Raw genomic sequence first — 20,762 nt, 5'->3', positions numbered from 1 at the left:
GGAAGTTGGTTCCGAGGGAGAATCGTCTGAGGCATGACAGCGTTTTGGACGAGGGGGTTTCGGATGAGGGAGGAGGGCGTTGTGGCTGAAGGATGACGGCAATTGGTGTGAGGGAGGATGCGGGACGCCGTTTCACCTGACAGAGGACATAGTTATGGCTGACGACTGACGGCGATTGGTCCAAGGGAGGAGGTGGGACGCCGTTTCACCTGACGGAGGACGGAGTTACGGCTGACGATGTCCTAAAATGGACACCGTACTGGCGGAAAGGGTTTTGAAAAGAGGGATGCTGGTATAAAAGATATCCACATAGAGGTGGTAACCTTTCTCCAGCAGTTCCCACACAGTTTTCCCGCTAACTTCCAGGATGGGGGGGCATTCTGGGGGTTCAGTGCGGGAATCCTTCCCTTCGTGCACCCTAAACCTGTAAGTGTACCCTGAGGTACTCTCACAGAGTTTGTATACTTTCACGCCATACCTTGCCCTTTTACTGGGAATGTACTGGCGGAAATGGAATCTCTCTTTGAAACTAATAAGGGACACCATCAATAGCGACCTCCTTTTGGGGGACATAGTCCTCTGCAATGAAATGCTCTATGACCGGCCTTATTTTAAATAGGTGGTCATATGCCGGCTCATTTTGGACGGGCACGTTGCATTATCAACATAATGCACGACAGCCTCAAAGCCTCAAAGTGTGTCCGTGGCATGGCCATACTGTAGGATGGGGTGTTATACAGAAATTCCCCACTTCAGTATTACCTAATGGTCAGCTTTTTGACTAAGCCCATATGCAGCATAAGGCACCAAAATGTCCTCATCTCGGCTGCATTGATGGGGGTCCATCTATTGGGCCTAGCCAAAAAAGAATTGGGGTGCTGGGACACAAATCTGTTGGGTGTACAAGTTTGTTTGAGCCACCATCAAATTGACATAGTCCTCACTGAAAGAAAACTTTATAAAGTCGATTTCGATTGCATCTAAAAAAAAATATACATAGGGACATGCTGCAGCAGCAAAATTCACCAATGGGTCACCCAGACCCACAGAGCAGTGCTGCTGAAGAACAAGTTAACTGTCACTAACTGCTTTTCAGCTCACCCTCACTCACCAACGATCCGGCTGGTCAGTCACAGGATGCCGCAGCCGCCGCGCACCTCCTGCCGCACACTACACCCGCAACCCACTACACCTGTTGCAGAACTCCTTCCTCTGCTCCCACTCGAGTGAGCGGACAAAGCGTGGGAAGGAGTTTTACAAATTTTCTCACTGTGCTGCCATTGGTCGGCTGGTCCCGATCGACCAATGGCAGCAATCGAAGGAGTGGAGGAGGAGGACCTTACCACCTCCCTCCTTTACTGAATGGTGATTGGTGCTGTTACCATTTATACCCGGCCACCGGGTCACAGGGGGGCCAAAACAGAGCTGGATTGTTGAGACTGGACAGTAAAAAGTTATGTCCAATCACAGCGATTGCCGTTACAGGAGGCGACGTGCGAAGATGGCTGCTGTTAGAAAACAGATGGGAGGTAAATGTACGTCATGGTGTGGGAAGTACCACCACATCATAACGTACATTTATGTCCGTTGTCGTTAAGGGTTTAAAAGAGATGTCTTATGGGGGACATGATTAACCAATCAATGACGTTCTATTAAATGAGAAAGTTCCTGATACCACACAGTCAATGGCATCATTTGAAAATAAACACCAAATACTTACATTTTTTGGGGTCAAATCATGGCAACACATGTTAATGTTTAATTAAGACGTATGGTAAAAAAAAATTTTTTTTAAAAGAAAGTTTTATGTCAGTAGACACCTCTTTCGGCCCCCGTCATCACAGTTGTCCTGTCCGGCTATGCTTTGAATAAATCAAAATATTCATCAGCGCCAGAGGAGTGTCATAATCTTTCCTTTTATATGTTTCATATTGGATATCCACATATAACATCGACAATGAGCACCACCTGCTGCTTGAATTTAAACACTGTGGGAGGATTTATCAAAACCTGCTTAGATTGAGCAAATCTTGTCATCAAATAGGGTAGCACAGAGACCGGAAATAGGCCTGGGTATTTTAGACTATGAAGCCCATTTTGTTCATGGGTATGGCTAATAAAAGGCGGAGCCACAAAGGGGATGGTCCAAATGTGAATCCTAGTCAAACTTTTTTTTAACAAAATAAGTATGCTTAAAATGAAGGCTTATTACTTGTGCCATGATCTGCAGCTTTTATTACATAGTTACTAGAGTTAAGCAAACTTTTCAAACTGGCAATGAAATAAGCCTCAAAAAATGCAAGCCGCAGCACAATCAGGAACTCACCCAGGGATGTGGAAATTGTATCACCCGACGCCCGGGACATGCAGTTCCGGGTGCGAGTCAGGTGAATTCTTCAGGCATTTAGCCTTGCTTTGGGCAAGCAGAGCTAAACGCCTGAGGAATTCACATATAACGGGGCAATCAGTTTTGCCCTGTAACTAAACTCCTATAGACTGCAGCTGTGCTCTGCAGCCTATAGCGAGCCGTGCAGGACGACAGTGTCCCGGCGTAGGCGCGTGTGATGATGTCACTCATCGCGCACCCCTACGTCAGGACCGAGGATGCGGTCCAGTAACAACAGTGACCGCCGAGCCCCTGAGCGAACATGGGGGCAGACAGGTAGCAGGGGATCGGAGAGGAGGTGAGGTTTAGTAAATAATAATAGCGCAGGGGGCATCAGAGGGGAATATAATGTCGCATCGGCATCAGAGGGGGGGGATATAATGGCGCAGGGGGCATCAGATGGGGGGTAATATAATGGCGCAGGGGAGCATCAGAGGGGGGGGGTAATATAATGGCGCAGGGGGCATCAGGGGGGAATATATTGGCGCAGGGGGCATCAGAGGGGGAGGGAATATAATGGTGCAGGGGGCATCAGAGGGGGGAATATAATGGGGCAGGGGGCATCAGAGGGGGGATATAATGGCGCAGGGGGCATCAGAGGGGGGAGTATAATGGTGCAGGGGGCATCAAGGGGGGAATATAATGATGCAGGGAGCATCCGGGGGGGGGGAATATAATGGTGCAGGGGGCATCAGGGGGAGGAATATAATGGTGCAGGGGGCATCAGAGGGGGGAATATAATGGCGCAGGGGGCATCAGGGGGGAATATAATGGTGCAGGGGGCATCACAGGGGTATATAATGACACAGGGAGCATCGGGGGGGGGGGGGTTACATAATGGCGCAGGGGGCCCTACTTGATCCCTACCTGGTAAAGGGACATACCTACCTGACGGGAGACTACCTACTTAAAGGAATACTGTAGTGCAAAATAACTTATCCCCATAAGTGATAGATCGTGGGGGTCTGACTGCTGGGACAACCCCACCCCAATCTCTTGTATGAGGCCCCAGCAGACGGCATGAAGGGAATGTTCCGTCCCTGCATGACACGGCTGCTGAAATGCCCCCTCCATGTATCTATGTGATACATGGGGGGGGGGGGGCGTGTCCGTCGCTGCGTCATGCGGACAAGCCCCCATTCCTGCCGGGGCCCCTTACGAAGGATCGGGGGGAGGGGTTTCACAGCGGTCAGGATAAGTTATTTTGCACTGCAGTATTCCATTAGTGGGGCGGACTTACTTATCAGGGACCCTATCCACCTAATGGGGTGACATACTGGTCTGCCTATCAAGTTTTTATTGATAAAAGACCTTATTTACATACTATTTGGGTTAAAATTATTTTGTACCAGGACAGGTGGATTTTTATGAGGGACAAGTAGATTCTGCTCCGTTTTAGTCCCTTGGACAAGTAGTTTTTAAAAGAAAATTTCCACCCATACAGGGGGGCACTGATACAAAGAGGGGTGGGGCACCAATACGGGGAGGTGGGGTGCCGATACAGCACCTTGCCAGGGGCGCAAGGGGCACTTGGTATGCCTCTGGTGACAATTTACTGAGCTCGACTGTGCTGCACTGCCGAGAGTCCCTGAAGCCAGCCAGGGACCAATTGCAGCGGTCCCTGGCCGGTGATAGCTGCTATTGGTCTGTCAGTACTGACAGACCAATAGCAGTGATATTGCGGGGGTCTCCTCCTTCCCCCTCTCCTCCGTTGCTTCACACAGTGAAGCAATCGGAGGAGAGGGGGGCCCCATCGAAGAAGGCCACCCGCAGCACTCAGTATTGGAGCTGTGCTCTGATCCTGAGTTAACCCTATAGACACAGCGGTCACTATTAGGGTTACAGAGGGAGAGAGCTCCCTCTGTTCCTGATCGGCGGTTTGCAAAGTGAAAGCAGAGCGCCGAAGGTTGCCATGGCAACTGGAGGCCTGACAATGGCCTCCGTTGTCATGGCAATAGAAGCTAATCAGCCTCTACCTAAGGTAGAGTCTGATCTGAAATCCTATGCCTGCCAGTGTAAAACTGACAGGCATAGACATAATTCAGTATAGATGTGTATTCCACTGAATTATGTGTATAATAGTAGTCCTCACACAATTGTGTCTGTGAAAAAATTAAAAAGTTATGGCTCACAGAATACAGCAACTTTTTTTTCCGAAAATTGTTTTTATGCTATAAATGTAATAAAATATAAAAAAAATAAGTATACAAATTTGGTATCGCCATAATTGTATGAAGCTGCAGAGTAAAGTTAACATGTGACGAATGACCTAAAAAAAATTAAAACATCCGCAAAAAAAGATTTTTTTTTATTTATACCACCTCATAAAAATAAAATAAAAAATGATCAGTGTCACATTTACTCCAGAATGGTACCAAGCGTCAACTTGTCTCCTAAAAATATTTTTGCACCCCAAGGCCAAAATTTTCTTAACTAAAAGGAGGCCCCAAAATCCACACAGCACGCCTTCATGTCTGAGGCCTGTGTGTGAGACACGTAGCGCACAAAGGCCAAATATGGGATATTTCTAAATATCGGGGAAAAAGTCTTGAGTTACATTTCTCTGTCAATACCTGCTGTTACAAAAAAAAAATAATTTGATTAAAATGGAAAATCTGCATAATGTTAAAATTCCACCTCCATTTTGCTTTAATTTCTGTGAAATGCCTAAAGGGTTAATAAACTTCTTTAATGTCCTTCTGACTACTTTAAGGGTTGCAGTTTTTAAAATGGGGTGATTAACTGGGATATCTAACATACAGGCCCCTCAATTCCACTTCAGAACTGACCTCTCAGAATCGCTTTCATAAGTAAAAGTGTTCCAAAGTCATTACCAAATAAGTGGACACATTCAGATTTTGAAAATTTGCCTTGGTCTTTAAGGTCAAAACAGGCTAAGGAGCAAAGGGGTTAAAGGAAAACTTCGGCAAAAGTGAATTTATCTCCAATCCACAGGATAGGAAATAAGTAGCTTATCACGGGGGGCTGACCGCTGGAACCCCCTGCAATCTTTGGGACTGGACCCCGGCTCTCTCAGTGAGGAGCGCGTGACATCTACCGGTAGACAGTATTCATTCCATTCATTTCTATAGGAGTGCGGATGATGCCCGAGTGCTGTACTTTTCGCAGCTCCCATAGAGAATGGAGTTCTTTTCGCCTGCAGCATGGGTCTCATCCTGTGATCTTGGGGGGTCCAAGCAGTCCCATGATCAGTTACTTTTCCCCTATCCTGTGGATAGGAAATAAGGTAATTTTTTGCTGCAGTTCTCTTTTAACTCCTACAATACCAAAAAAAACTAAATCCCCTTATTCCCCATTCACTTATTACTGAAAATACCAACCATCTTTATTATACATAAAGATCAGCAACTTATCCCCTTTTCTGTGGATAGGGGACAAGTTAATATTTGCTGAAGTTCTCGTTTAACTACTACAATACCAAAAACTACCTAACCACTTAATCCCCTTATTTCCCATTGACTTATTGCTGAAAATACTAACAAGCTTTAAAATACATAAAAAATAAGAAATCAAAACACATTTAAAGACTAGGGGTGTAACTCTTCTTATAATGTTTCATAGATATACTTCATAGAGATACTATATCCAAGAGCTACAAATCATGAAAATGAAAAGCAGTATTTCAGATTGTATCTGCAGTATACATCTGATTTTCAGAGATGAAACACACTGATTTAAAGTAATAGATTACAGCCCCCCTTGACATGTTTTGCAACATACAGTGGCTTTGTGACAGAGCAGGTCGACACAGGGTAAGTTGCCTGCCCCTGTCTAACCACTTAGAAGCAGTGTTCAGCATTTAATGCTGCATCTATGCAATTGAATGGCCACAGATAATTATAAGCGTTTTCCTGCACTGGAAACATTTTGGATTAAAGGGTACCTTTCATCAACAAAACTTTTGATATATTATAGATTAATGTATGCAGAATAACTTTCCAATAGCATGTTATTAAAAAAATATGCTTCTTTCTATTTAATTTTGCAGTTGAAAAAATGACCACTAGGGGTCTCCCTACCAGTTGCCTTTCTTATAGATTTCAGACTCATGCCTGAGTCCTAAATCTCAGACTGCAGCCAGGACACAGACAAGCTCAGCACTGCTCCCTGCCAGGGAGCAGTGCTGAGCTTGTCTGTGTCCCGACGTCAGTCTGAGATTACTGCTAATGATTTCATGCAACACTAAAATAAAGACCCACAAATTTTCCTTGCAAAGCTGGATTTTGTTTCTCTGTCATTACATAATTATCTATTATTTAAATTTAAAGATTTTTTTTACCAACACTTCCTCCTCTGCAAAAAAAAAATAAAAATGGGCGCTGCCCTGGAACAACTGCGCTCTGGAGGCAGGCCCGCTGGCTGAATTTAAATATTCCTAAGTGCTGGTCACGTGAGTGCTCATGCCTACTGAGCGCTTACATGACCAACGCTTATGAATATTTAAATCCAGCCGGCGGGCCCACCTCCAGAGTGAAAGTCAGGGCTGAAAGAGGTGGACCTTTGGAGGATCGGGGTTCCCCACTGGTAGGTATAGCAGTCCGAGACCCAGCATAGGTCTCCTGTTCACCCGCACTATAACCCAGTCTATCGGGTTGTAGTGAGGGTGAACGAGTGACCGTTTTCTTTAACCAAAATCAAATCATGGCTAATGATGCATTAACAAAGTATTTTCCCCTAGAAATACTTCTTACACAGGCATCATACAGCATCACAAAGAGTACCTATAAGCGGTTATTGCAAAGAACATGACGTAAATGCTTTCTTCCCATGCAGATGTTTGCTTCCTCTGCAGAGGTAAGCAAAAAAAAAAAAAAAACTGTTGAGTGGGATCAAGCAAAACAAGTCAATGCTCTTATAACTCTAATTTTTATTTTATATATTTTTTTTTTACCTGGAGTATTCTTCCTGCCACAGACACAATTTGATTGAAAAAGGCTATGTTATGTCGAAACTTCTCTTGCATGTCACATAAGAAAAGGGCACTGGACTGCTGCCTCAGCTTTCCTATTCGACTGATTGACATTTTCTAGGGAAAAACATGTATTTAAATACATTTATAGCCCAATAATCATTAAAAGTGTTTCAAATAACACAAAAGTACACACCTTTTATTTATATAATGTAAGACATTTTTTGCAGCCAATGATACAAACCATATGTAACAGTCACATACATAAGATTTTAATTCCCAAAGCCTTAAACCATTAAATTGGCACTTTCATTAAAGGAGAACTCCGGAATAGGAAAATCATCATCCATACTGCTGGCAGTAAAAAAAATAAACATGTACATACCTTCCTTCGCTCCCCCGGTGCCTCCGGTAACCGGCTCCGGCCTCCGCTGCGATCCTCTTCCTGGTTGCCGGTGGTCGGTGAGTCATACTGCACTCTGCCAATCACCGGCCGCAGCGAAGTCCCGACTCGGCCGGCGATAGGCTGAGCGGCATTGTGACGTTTTCGGCCCCGGCAGCAGGTGTTGTGGTTGGTGATTGGCTGAAAGCAGCAGACTCGCCGACCACCAGCAACCAGGAAGAGGATCGTGGTGGAGGCCGAAGCTGGTTACCGGAGGCACCGGTGGAGCGAAGGAAGGTATGTACCTGTTTATTTTTTTACTGCGAGCAGTATAGACGATAATTTTCCTATTCCGGAGTTCTTCTTTAAAACTAATTTTTGCTATTGCACTCCTTACAGTAAATAAAAAATCTTTCTAATGTACTTTGTTAAAAAAAAAAAAAGATGTTTTCTGTTTTATTTGTGTTTTAAAAAGCTGCCACTAGGTGTCTCCTTACTTGTCCAGAGCACATTCAGTGCAAGTCTATGAGAGGGGGCATGGTGACCCATTTAAGGACCAGGCCAATACTTTCAATTTTGCACCTACAGACCCATGTAAGGGTTTGTTTTTTGCAACACCAATTGTACTTTGTAATGACATCAATCATTTCATAACAAAATCTACGCTGATACAAAATAAAAATATTTGTGGAGTAAAGTGCCATTTTGTAAATTTTGGGGGCTTCCGTTTCTACGCAATGCACTTTTCTGTAAAAGTTACACCTTATTCTTATTCTATAGGTCCATATGATTAAAAGGATACCCAATTTATGTAGGTTTTATTTTATTTTACTACTTTAAAAAAAGATAACTACATGCACCAAAATTAGTATGCTTAAAATTGTCCTCTTCTGACCCCTAGAACTTCCCCCGCATATGGGGCTATATGAGGGCTTTGAGGGCATATGAGGGCATTTTTTGTACCATGATCTGTAGTTTGTATTGGTACCACTTTTATTTTGATGGGACTTTTTGACCGCTTTACATACATTTTTTATGGTATATGAAGTGATCAAAAATGTGCAGTTTTGGACTTTGGTGTCTTTTTACGTGTATGCCAACAACTTGTGTGGTTTAACTAACCTTATATTTTAATAATTTGTACATTTACACACACGCGTAAATGTACATTATTTAAATTTTTTTAAATGGGAAAAGGAGGAGATTCAAACTTATTAGGAAGAGGTTTTACATTTTTTTTTTTTAGTTCCCATAGGGGGCTATAACATACAATCTCATGATTGCATACACTGTTCAATGCTATGCCATATTTCCCTCAGAGCTGTGATTGGCTGCAACCATCTGGTCAATCCCCACTCTGGGCAGAAAATATGAATGAGTGATGTTCTATTCACATCACTGGCCGGAGTACAGAGCAGAGATGCGGAGCGCTGTATAGAGCCGCTCTGCATCTCTGCTATATTATGGATGATCGCATCAGGTGTCACGACTGACACCTGGGCGATATGTCTATTAGTACAGGTACTATTTAAAAAAATAGAAAAAAAAAGTGACACACACACACTTTATTAAAAGTTAATAAAAATTTAGTTATAAAAAATATAAATTTCGTTAAATACATATTTTTTCCATCACTACTGCATCCTTTTTTGTTTCTTGTTGGTAACCAACAAATTTTGGGTACCAAAAAAATAAAATAAAACTGCCAAGGTGCATTTTCCACACAAATGAAAGAAACGGAAGAAAAAACTCCAGACGCAGGAAATTGCACTGGCGTTTTTTTCATGCGTTTTTTTCAACCCAAAAAATGCAGGAAAAAAACCAAGTAGAAACTTAGCCTAAGTGAATTTAAAGTGTACCTTACATTTATAAAGACCTTTACCAATCATTAGAACATGCAGAAAGAAGTGCACAGCAGTTCCAGGGAGAGCCCTGGTCATTTTAAAGGAGTACTCTACTTGACTAAAATAAGTTTACTACGTGTCCAAACAAGGGGGGGGGGGGGGGGGTTCTGAGCGGTCGGAGCCTCTGCGATCTCCTGCACGTTGCCCTGACTCTGCAAGAAAGTAATTGTGTCGACCACAGCATGAAGCACTGGCTAACACGCTCCCTCCATGCATGTCTAGGGGAGAGCTGAGCATATACGTTTGTGTATCTCCTACTCTCCCATAGAGATGCATGGAGGGAGCATGTTGACCAACACTTTGTGCTGTGGTCGACACATCTCTTTTCATGCAGAGAGTCGTGGGGCAGTACAGGAGATCGGACTCTTATCCCCTATCCTCTGGATAGGGGTTAAAGTATAGTAAACCGGAGTACTCCTTTAAGTAAATTTTTATGCTGGATCTTCCCTTTGTCATTAGAAGCTAAATTACTTACCTCGAGCAGTACTCTGTGCAATCTCTGCCTGAATATGGATGCATTAGGGTGCGTTCACACTGAGTAAATCAAGAGTAATTCCCGCTGAAAAAATTATGTGCGGAAAAAAGACATTTCTATTCGCACTGAATTTGCGCTGAATTGCGTGTGGAAATGGGGGAGAAAGAAGTGAATGGTTTTTCAGCCATTTACGCGCAAATTCTGCGCAAAAACCATGTCGGGCAGTTTTTTTACCATTGACTTCTATTGATTTCTGCTAGCGGATTCCGCTTGAAGAATGAACATGATCTTTCTTCAAGTGGAAAGTAATTCAGCGTCGGAATTCCGCTAGCAGAATTTGCGATGTGTGAACAGGACAGTAGAAAAAACATTAAAGTCAGTGGGCAGAGAAAATGTGCATTAATTTCGAGCAGAGAATTCAAGAGGAATTACTCAGTGTGAACGCAGGACTAAAAAGTGGGCTGTACGATTCAGACAGTGATTACTGCACTGGTATATGTGGTATATGTGAGAAAAATTCTAAATTCATGTATTTTTGAGACTTCCTACTCTTCAGTTGTTTCTACGCCTGACCCCTCCCCTACATTACCAGACACATGTAGGGGTGTCATAAGCACATGCGGATTTAAAAGATAAATAGCTTCTCCTCGTTCAGGTATTCAATCATTTTTGTGTCATTTTTTCTGTAATACATTAGGCTTTATTTTTAGATAAGTTGATTTTTACATTGTGTCACAATTGACATTTTTTTAAACCTTTTTTTATTAATAGCAACAGGGGCAGACTGACACCACTCAGGGCCCCCAGACCAATTAAAGCAACTCGCACCAGAAAGTTAAACAGATTTTTTTTATTATTTCTATTAAAAAATCTCAAACCTTTCAGTATTTATGAGCTGCTGAAGTTGAGTTGTTCTTTTCTGTCTGGCAACAGTGCTGACATCTCTGCTTGTCTCGGGAACTGCACAGAGTAGAAGAGGTTGGCTATGGGGATTTGCTTCTATCCTGGACAGTTCCCAAGACAGGTATCATCAGAGAGCACTTAGACAAAAAAGAACAACTCAACTTCAGCAGCTCATAAGTACTGAAAGGATTGAGATTTTTTTATAGAAATAATTTACAAATCTGTTTAACTTTCTGGAGCCAGTTGATATATAAAGTTTTTTCCTGGATAACCCCTTTAATTTAAAAATCACATGGACCCCTTTGCCATTTGTTATATTGCCAGCTACATTTTCCCTGCACACTCACATAAATCATTCCCTGATAAAAAAATAAATAAACTAAATTCGTTCCCTAAAAATTCTCCCATCACTACTGCATCATTTATTATTATTATAATTTTTTTTTGTACCTAACAAAATTCGAAAAAAAAAACAAACGCCTGAAAGGAAACTGCCAAATGAGGCCAGAAACAAAGCCTTATTGATAGTTTTTTTACGTCTTGATCCGTGGTTTTTATTGGTACCATTTTTGTTTTGATGGGACTTTTTTGTCGCTCTTTGTTATTTTTTTTCTGGTAAGTGACCAAATATCAGCAATTCTGTAGTTTGGTATTTTTTACATTTACCGTGCGGTTTTAATAATGCTATATTTGTACAGATCAGACATTTCTGTATGTGGCTATAACAAACCTGTTTATTTTTGTTTACATTATTTTATTTTAAAAATGAAAATGGGGGGATTAATTAAACTTTTATTAGGGAAGGGCTTTTTTTTACATTAACATTTTAAATTTTTTTCACAATTTTATTGTGCCCATATGAGAATAATACATGCCAACTTGCCATTGCATACACCAGTGTTTCCCAACCAGGGTGCCGCCAGCTGTTGCAAAACTACAACTCCTAGCATGCCCGGACAGCCTTTGGCCATCCGGGCATGCTGGAAGTTGTAGTTTTGCAAAAGCTGGAGGCACCCTGGTTGAGAAACACTGGCATACACTGAACAAGTGTTTCCCAAACAGGGTGCCTCCAGTTGTTGCAAAACTACAACTCCCAGCATGCCTGGACAGCCATCCAGGCATGCTGGGAGTAGTAGTTTTGCAACATCTGGAGGCTCCCTGGTTGGGAAACACTGCACTGAACAATGCTGTCTGCTGTACTACAGTTCCTGACAGAAATCCTCTGTGCTGCTGGGAAGCCTACTCCTTCACTCACTATTTTCTACCTGCCTTTCCCCACTCTCTACATGATGTCACAGTTAGACATATAAGTTATATCTCTGATTGTGCCACTGCCATCATGTATAGAGCAGTAAAAGGCAGGTAGAAAATACAACTACTACACTGCTCAAACAAACAAAGGGAACACTTAAACAACACAAAGTAACTCCAAGTCAATCACACTTCTGTGAAATCACACTGTCCACTCAGGAAGCAACACTGATTGACAATTAATTTCACATGCTGTTGTGCAAATGGGACAGACAACAAGTGGAAATTATAGGCAATTAGCAAGACACCCCCAGTAAAGGAGTGGTTCTGCAGGTGGTGACCACAGACCATTTCTCAGTTCCTATGCTTCCTGGCTGATGTTTTGGTCACTTTTGAATGCTGGTAGTGCTTTCCCTCTAGTGGTAGCATGAGACGGAGTCTACAACCCACACAAGTGGCTCAGGTAGTGCAGCTCATCCAGGATGGCACATCAATGCAAGATGCGGCAAGAAGGTTTACTGTGTCTGTCAGCGTAGTGTCCAGAGCATGGAGGTGCTACCAGGAGACAGGCCAGTAGGAGGGCAACAACCCAGCAGCAGGACCGCTACCTCCACCTTTGTGCAAGGAGGAGCAGGTGGAGCACAGCCAGAGCCCTGCAAAATTACCTCCAGCAGGCCACAAATGTGCATGTGTCCACTCAAACGGTCAGAAACACACTCCATGAGGGTGGTATGAGGGCCCGTCGTCCCCAGGTGCGGGTTGTGCTTACAGCCCGACACTGTGCAGTGCTTCACAGATGAAAGCAGGTTCACACTGAGCACATGTGACAGTCTGGAGACTGGAGATGCTGTGGAGAACGTTCTGCTGCCTGCAACATCCTCCAGCATGACCAGTTTGGCGGTGATTGAGTAATGGTATGGGTTGGCATTACTTTGGCACAGCCCTCCATGTGCTTGCCAGAGGTACCTGAATGCCATTAGGTACCGAGATGAGATCCTCAGACCTCTTGTGAGACCATATGCTGATGCAGTTGACCCTGGGTTCCTCCTAAGGCTAAGTTTCCACTTTCGGCATTTTTCAGTTTGGCATTTTTTTTTTATTCTTTTGACGTTTTATCACCCTTTTTTTTGCTCCTTGGTGGTTTTGCAAAGTCGCAGCATGTTGAGCCACTGGAATTTTTTCCCCTGAAATCGTGGCCAAGAAAAACGACATGTGGGTTTTAACTTTTCCTTTTTTTAATAAAATTTCATAGGGTATCTTAAAAAAATAAAAAAGATACAGTAGTGATGGAAAAAAATTGTATCTAACCAAATTTGTCTTTTTTTATACCGAAATTTTTATAAATTTTTAAAACAAGGATCAATTTATGAGTGCGGGTAGGGCGCTAAAAATGTAGTCGACAATAATAAAAAAGTAGTGTGTGTATTTTTTCACTTTTTTCTTTATTTTTTTTACATTTTTTTAGGTAGTACTACTACTTCCAGCATGGAATACACTGTTCCATGATGGAAGTACTAGTACCTGTACTAATTGACAGATCGCCCCAGGTCTGTTGTGATCCTCCTGTGTAATGTATAGATGCGACCGGCTGCTCTTCTATGGCCCATGGTATATATACAGTGATACCTCAACATACGATGGTAATCCGTTCCAAATGAACCATCATTTGTTAAAACCATCGTATGTTGAGGGATCCGTGCAATGGAAAGAATCGGAAGTTATACTCACCTGTCCCCGCCGCTCCTATTGGATGACGGGACGGCGTGCGCAGCGACGTGATGACGAAGAAGGAGAGCACCGGCGATGCAGGGGATCCTGAAGAGGAGGCTCCGGAGCCCTGAGGAAAGGTAAGAGACCATCACCGGAGCACATGGGGCACCGTAAACGGCTATCCGGCGGCAGCTGAAGCAGTCTGCGCTGCCGGATAGCCGTTTATGCGATGGCCCGACATACAAAAGCATCGTATGTTGATGCTGCCTTCAACATGCGATGGCCTCTGAGAGGCCATCACATGTTGAAATGATCGTATGTCAGGGCCATCGTTGGTCGGGGGGGTCACTGTACACCTATTCATATTTCCGACAGAGAGCTGTGATTGGCCTAATGGTTCCAGCCAATCACAGCTCTCTGTGGGAAATATGAATAGGTGTATATATACGGCAGTGCAGGGGACCATAGAAGAGCGGCCGGCCGCATCTCTACATTATACAGGAGGATCACAGCGGGCGTCAGGAGTGACATCCGCTATGATCTTTCCTTAACTGCAGGTACTACTATTTCAAACATAGAGCACACTCTGCTCCATGCTGGGAGCTGTAGTACCTGCATTAATAGACAGATTGCAACATGTGTCAGCTGAGTGTGCTTCATGTTGGGAGTAGTAGTACCTGCAGTTAAGGACAGATGACAGCAGGTGTCACTCCTGACATCCGATGCGATCATCCTATCTACTGCAGCGATGCGGAGCGGCTTTCTCCTGCGCTCGCATCTCTGCACTATACTCCGGCCGGCCATGAATAGAACATCACTCATTCATATTTCCCTCTGAGATCGCCGATTGGCTGCAACCATCTGGCCAATCCCCCCTCTGGGCAGTAGATATAAGAGTGATGTCAATTTCTATTCACATCACTGGCCAGCCCAGAGTACAGAGCAGAGATGCGAGCGCTGTATAGAGCCGCTCCGCATCCCTGCTATATTATAGACGATCCCATCGGGTGTCACGACTGACACACGGGGTGATCTGTCTTTTAGTACAGGTACTACTACTCCCATCATGGAACAGTCTGTTCCATGCTAAGAGTAGTAGTACTACCTAAAAAAAGAGAAAAAAGAGGGGGAAAAAAGTGAAACACACACATTTTATTAAAAATTAGTTAAACTCTTGTTATAAAAAATATAAATTTGGTTAAATACCTTTTTTTCCATCACTACTGCATCCTTTTTTTTTTTTTTTGGTACCCAACAAATTTTAGGTACCAAAAAAATGTCACAGGGGCCAAAAATGCAATTTCCACTCAAAGGCAAAAAAACGCAAGAAAAAAATCGGCACACACAGGAAAATGCTGTGGTCGTTTTTTTGGACCACAAAAAAACCAAGTAGAAACTTAGCCTAAGGGCTGGTTCACATCACGTTTTCTCCCATACGTTTCTCCCATCCCGTATGTAATTCATTTCAATGAGCCGTCCGGAGTGAAACGTTCGGTCGGCTCATTTTTGCGCAGTATGCGTTTTTTCCCGGACCCAAAACTGTGGTCAACCACGGTTTTAGGTCCGTTGTAAAAGTGCACACGGCGCAAAAATGAGCCGACCGGACCAAACATTTCACTCCGCTCGGCTCATTGAAATGAATTACATACGGGAGCGCATAGAAAGGCATACGGGAGTGCGAGGTTTTAGCTCTCCCCTGCCGTATGCGCTCCCGTATGGGAGAAAACGTGATGAGAACCCAGCCTTATGCATGACAATGCTAGACCTCATGTGGCTGGAGTGTGTCAGCAGCTCCTGCTAGAGGAAGGCATTGATGCTATGGACTGGTCCGCCCGCTCTCCAGACCTGAATCTGAATGAGTACATCTGGGACATCATGTCTCGTTCCATCCACCAACACCACGTTGCACCACAGACTGTCCAGGAGTTGGCGGATGCTTTAGTCCAGGTCTGGGAGGACATCTCTAAGGAGACCATCCGCCACCTCATCAGGAGCATGCCCAGGCATTGTAGGGGGGTCATACGGGCACGCGGAGGCCACATACACTACTGAGCCTCATTTTGACTTGTTTTAAGGACATTACATCAAAGTTGGGTCAGCCTGTAGTGTGGTTTTCCACACATTTGACTGTGACTCCATATCCAGACCTCCATGGGTTGATAAATTTGATTTCCATTGATAATTTTTGTGTGATTCAGCACATTCAACTATGTAAAGAATAAAGTATTTCATAGGATTAGATCATTCATTAAGATCTAGGATGTGTTATCTTAGTGTTCCCTTTATTTTTTGGAGCAGTGTACATTTATAAGCCACCCACCTTGCCAGGATGGCTTGTTCCTGTGTCCTTGGCCCTGCGCCTGCAGACACCGACTGAGAAAGCCAGTGTACTGAAGAAAACTGTTCCCTGTAGAGAAATGTGTCCAAGCAGCTAATGATAAATGCTCAGTCAGCAAAGCCACTGTGATTGGCTGAGACGCGCACACCCGCCCCATACTATTGGTTGTTGGGGGTGCAGTATCGTTCTGCTATTTTGCAGCCTTGCTGTGCCTGGACACAGTTCTCTGCAAACCCTACACGAGCAGACAGATCAGGGGAACAATTCTCTACACCCTCCCTCCCTGCAGCTGTCAGAGCGGACAGATCAGGGGACAGTTTTCTTCAGTACACTGGAAGAGCAGGGAGGTCTTTAACAGCTGCGGCATAGTGAACTCCTGGGCTTATATGTGAGGTCACTTGTGGGGTGTGACTTAAGCCTCTCCCAGACAGACACTGCGGTTTTCTTAAAGGGCCACCACCACGGTGGCTTACTGGGAGAGGAATTATAGCGACAATGGGCTCTGTGTAGCTAAACACACAATGATAAATATTGTCTGCAATAACACAGCGACTGCGGCAGACCTGGGTGTTTCTTGTGATAATATGAGAAAGACGTGTCCGAATGGAATGGCCGGTCAGTCCTCTTACCACAGTATAGGGATGTGTCTGATCGCAGGAGGGGTCTGACTGCTGGGACGACCGCGATCTCCCGAACGGGGCCCAAGCAGTGCCGCGCTGTGCACCGGCTAATGCGTGTAGCATTGACCTCACTGAGGTCGACTGTACGCCCCATCCACACCGCCTCTAAAACAGCTACGCCCCTCGTGATGTCCCACCCCGCCCCCTCAATGCAAGTCTTTGGGTGGGGGTGTAACGGCACTCACGCCTCCTCCCACAGACATGTATCCAGGGGAAACAAATAAATGTGGTGTGAACGTAGCCTTAGTCACAATCTGTTTGTTATTCCTAGTATCATTGGGAAGGATTTATCATTGTGTGTTTAGCTACACAGATTTTTAAGACTGACTTACCTGGGTCAAGCTAAGTGTACATGTGCCGAATTTATCAAAAGTATGCTGTGTGAAAACTTTGGAGCGTGTGCACATGGTGGGATAAAATTTGCAATGTTTGGAGAAAAGCAGCACATGATAAATTTACAACCACTGCAAGGTCAAAGGGCAAAAATCATTTCAGGACAAAGTCTCACAAAAAGTATAAAATGCTTGATAGATTCCCCTCAATGTGTTTTATGTGTCACAGGTCACCTTCTTTAAGACTTTTGTTCAAGTGGATAGTATTCTGCTTGTGTAGCAGGGAACATGTGACGACAAGTAACCAATCACACAGCTAGCTGTCACAGACTTCTACATATAATAAGAATAACATTCATGGCCGAATGACTTTAGTAAAGAGCAGCTGCATCAATCCTCCATGCACAACAGTCACTCATTTACCATGTGAGGACACTTCACCTTAATCTGTAATAGACACAAGCGCACACACCGTAGATGTTAGCTGACACACCGTAGATGTTAGAGCCTAGAGGACTGAAGGACCTTTGATGATGTCACAGTCATGTGATCAGTCACATGCATAGAGAGAACGAGGCTCTGGTTTGTGGTGCTGAGTGTTGGGATCTGTGCAGCGCAACCAGTGGTTTATTATCTTTGGGGAATACAGAGGATCATCTCTGTGAGAAGAACACTTACTGTCATATGGTAGTGTCTAAATCCTAAGCAGCTAAAGGACCCGGAACATCTGGTGACTAGGAAATAGCTTATGCTACATAAAAAGGCTGATACTATAGGATAAAGGACCCGGTCCATCTCATGACTAGGAAATAGCTTATACTACATAAAAAGGCTGATTCTATAGGATAAAGGACCTGGTCCATATGATGACTAGGAAATAGATTATACTACATAAAAAGGCTGATACTATAGGATAAAGGACCTGGTCCATCTGGTGACTAGGAAATAGCTTATACTACATAAAAAGGCTGATTCTATAGGATAAAGGACCCGGTCCATCTCATGACTAGGAAATAGCTTATACTACATAAAAAGGCTGATACTATAGGATAAAGGACCCGGTCCATCTCATGACTAGGAAATAGCTTATACTACATAAAAAGGCTGATACTATAGGATAAAGGACCTGGTCCATCTGGTGACTAGGAAATAGCTTATACTACATAAAAAGGCTGATACTATAGGATAAAGGACCCGGTCCATCTCATGACTAGGAAATAGCTTATACTACATAAAAAGGCTGATTCTATAGGATAAAGGACCTGGTCCATATGATGACTAGGAAATAGATTATACTACATAAAAAGGCTGATACTATAGGATAAAGGACCTGGTCCATCTGGTGACTAGGAAATAGCTTATACTACATAAAAAGGCTGATTCTATAGGATAAAGGACCCGGTCCATCTCATGACTAGGAAATAGCTTATACTACATAAAAAGGCTGATACTATAGGATAAAGGACCCGGTCCATCTCATGACTAGGAAATAGCTTATACTACATAAAAAGGCTGATACTATAGGATAAAGGACCTGGTCCATCTGGTGACTAGGAAATAGCTTATACTACATAAAAAGGCTGATACTATAGGATAAAGGACCCGGGCCATCTGATGACTAGGAAATAGCTTATACTACATAAAAAGGCTGATTCTATAGGATAAAGGACCTGGTCCATCTGATGACTAGGAAATAGCTTATGCTACATAAAAAGGCTGATACTATAGGATAAAGGACCCGGTCCATCTGATGACTAGGAAATAGCTTATACTACATAAAAAGGCTGATACTATAGGATAAAGGGCCTGGTCTATCTGATGACTAGGAAATAGCTTATACTACATAAAAAGGGTGGAGACTATAGGATAAAGGACCTGGTCCATCTGATGACTAGGAAATAGCTTATACTACATAAAAAGGCTGATACTATAGGATAAAGGACCTGGTCCATCTGATGACTAGGAAATAGCTTATGCTACATAAAAAGGCTGATACTATAGGATAAAGGGCCTGGTCCATCTGATGACTAGGAAATAGCTTATGCTACATAAAAAGGGTGGATACTATAGGATAAAGGACCTGGTCCTTCTGATGACTAGGAAATAGCTTATACTACATAAAAAGGCTGATACTATAGGATAAAGGACATGGTCCATCTGATGACTAGGAAATAGCTTATACTACATAAAAAGGCTGATACTATAGGATAAAGGACCTGGTCCATCTGATGTCTAGGAAATAGCTTAAACTACATAAAAAGGCTGATACTATAGGATAAAGGACCCGGTCCATCTGATGACTAGGAAATAGCTTATACTACATAAAAAGGCTGATACTATAGGATAAAGGACCCGGTCCATCTGATGACTGGCTTATACTACATAAAAAGGCTGATACTATAGGATAAAGGACCTGGTCCATCTGATGACTAGGAAATAGCTTATACTACATAAAAAGGCTGATACTATAGGATAAAGGGCCTGGTCTATCTGATGACTAGGAAATAGCTTATGCTACATAAAAAGGCTGATACTATAGGATAAAGGACCTGGTCCATCTGATGACTAGGAAATAGCTTATGCTACATAAAAAGGGTGGAGACTATAGGATAAAGGACCTGGTCCTTCTGATGACTAGGAAATAGCTTATACTACATAAAAAGGCTGATACTATAGGATAAAGGACCTGGTCCATCTGATGACTAGGAAATAGCTTATGCTACATAAAAAGTCTGATACTCTAGGATAAAGGACCCGGTCCATATGATGACTAGGAAATAGATTATGCTACATAAAAAGGCTGATACTATAGGATAAAGGACCCGGTCCATCTGGTGACTAGGAAATAGCTTATACTACATAAAAAGGCTGATACTATAGGATAAAGGACCTGGTCCATCTGATGATTAGGAAATAGCTTACGCTACATAAAAAGGCTGATACTATAGGATAAAGGACCCGGTCCATCTGGTGACTAGGAAATAGCTTATGCTACATAAAAAGGGTGGAGACTATAGGATAAAGGACCTGGTCCATCTGATGATTAGGAAATAGCTTATGCTTCATAAAAAGGCTGATACTATAGGATAAAGGACCTGGTCCATCTGATGACTAGGAAATAGCTTATACTACATAAAAAGGCTGATACTATAGGATAAAGGACCTGGTCCATCTGATGACTAGGAAATAGCTTATACTACATAAAAAGGCTGATACTATAGGATAAAGGACCTGGTCCATCTGATGACTAGGAAATAGCTTATGCTACATAAAAAGGGTGGAGACTATAGGATAAAGGACCTGGTCCTTCTGATGACTAGGAAATAGCTTATACTACATAAAAAGGCTGATACTATAGGATAAAGGACCTGGTCCATCTGATGTCTAGGAAATAGCTTAAACTACATAAAAAGGCTGATACTATAGGATAAAGGACCTGGTCCATCTGATGTCTAGGAAATAGCTTAAACT

General features: G+C 43.2%; 1 protein-coding gene across 4 annotated transcripts in view; it reads right to left on the bottom strand.

The window, feature by feature from the left end:
* The window catches only part of ISOC2 (isochorismatase domain containing 2), a 131,181-nt gene extending 113,348 nt beyond the window's left edge, over positions 1 to 17,833 (bottom strand). For 2 of the 4 annotated variants that reach the window (XM_056543587.1, XM_056543590.1), the window contains exons 1-2: positions 17,715 to 17,808; positions 7,299 to 7,433 (exon numbers count right to left, since the gene is read on the bottom strand). In XM_056543587.1, coding sequence (XP_056399562.1) covers positions 7,299 to 7,433; positions 17,715 to 17,717 — 138 coding nt within the window. In that variant the 5' untranslated portion in view covers positions 17,718 to 17,808. Of the gene's footprint in view, positions 1 to 7,298; positions 7,434 to 17,714 lie in introns of all 4 variants that reach the window. The other 2 variants (XM_056543589.1, XM_056543588.1) reach the window with 2 other exon arrangements.
* Positions 17,834 to 20,762: the final 2,929 nt, after the last annotated feature.

The sequence above is a fragment of the Hyla sarda genome, chromosome 10, assembly GCF_029499605.1.
Source record: "Hyla sarda isolate aHylSar1 chromosome 10, aHylSar1.hap1, whole genome shotgun sequence".
In the NCBI taxonomy this organism is placed as follows: Eukaryota; Metazoa; Chordata; class Amphibia; order Anura; family Hylidae; genus Hyla; species Hyla sarda.
The sequence above is the reverse complement of the archived record's forward strand: the minus strand, read 5'-3'. Positions and strand labels throughout refer to the sequence as shown.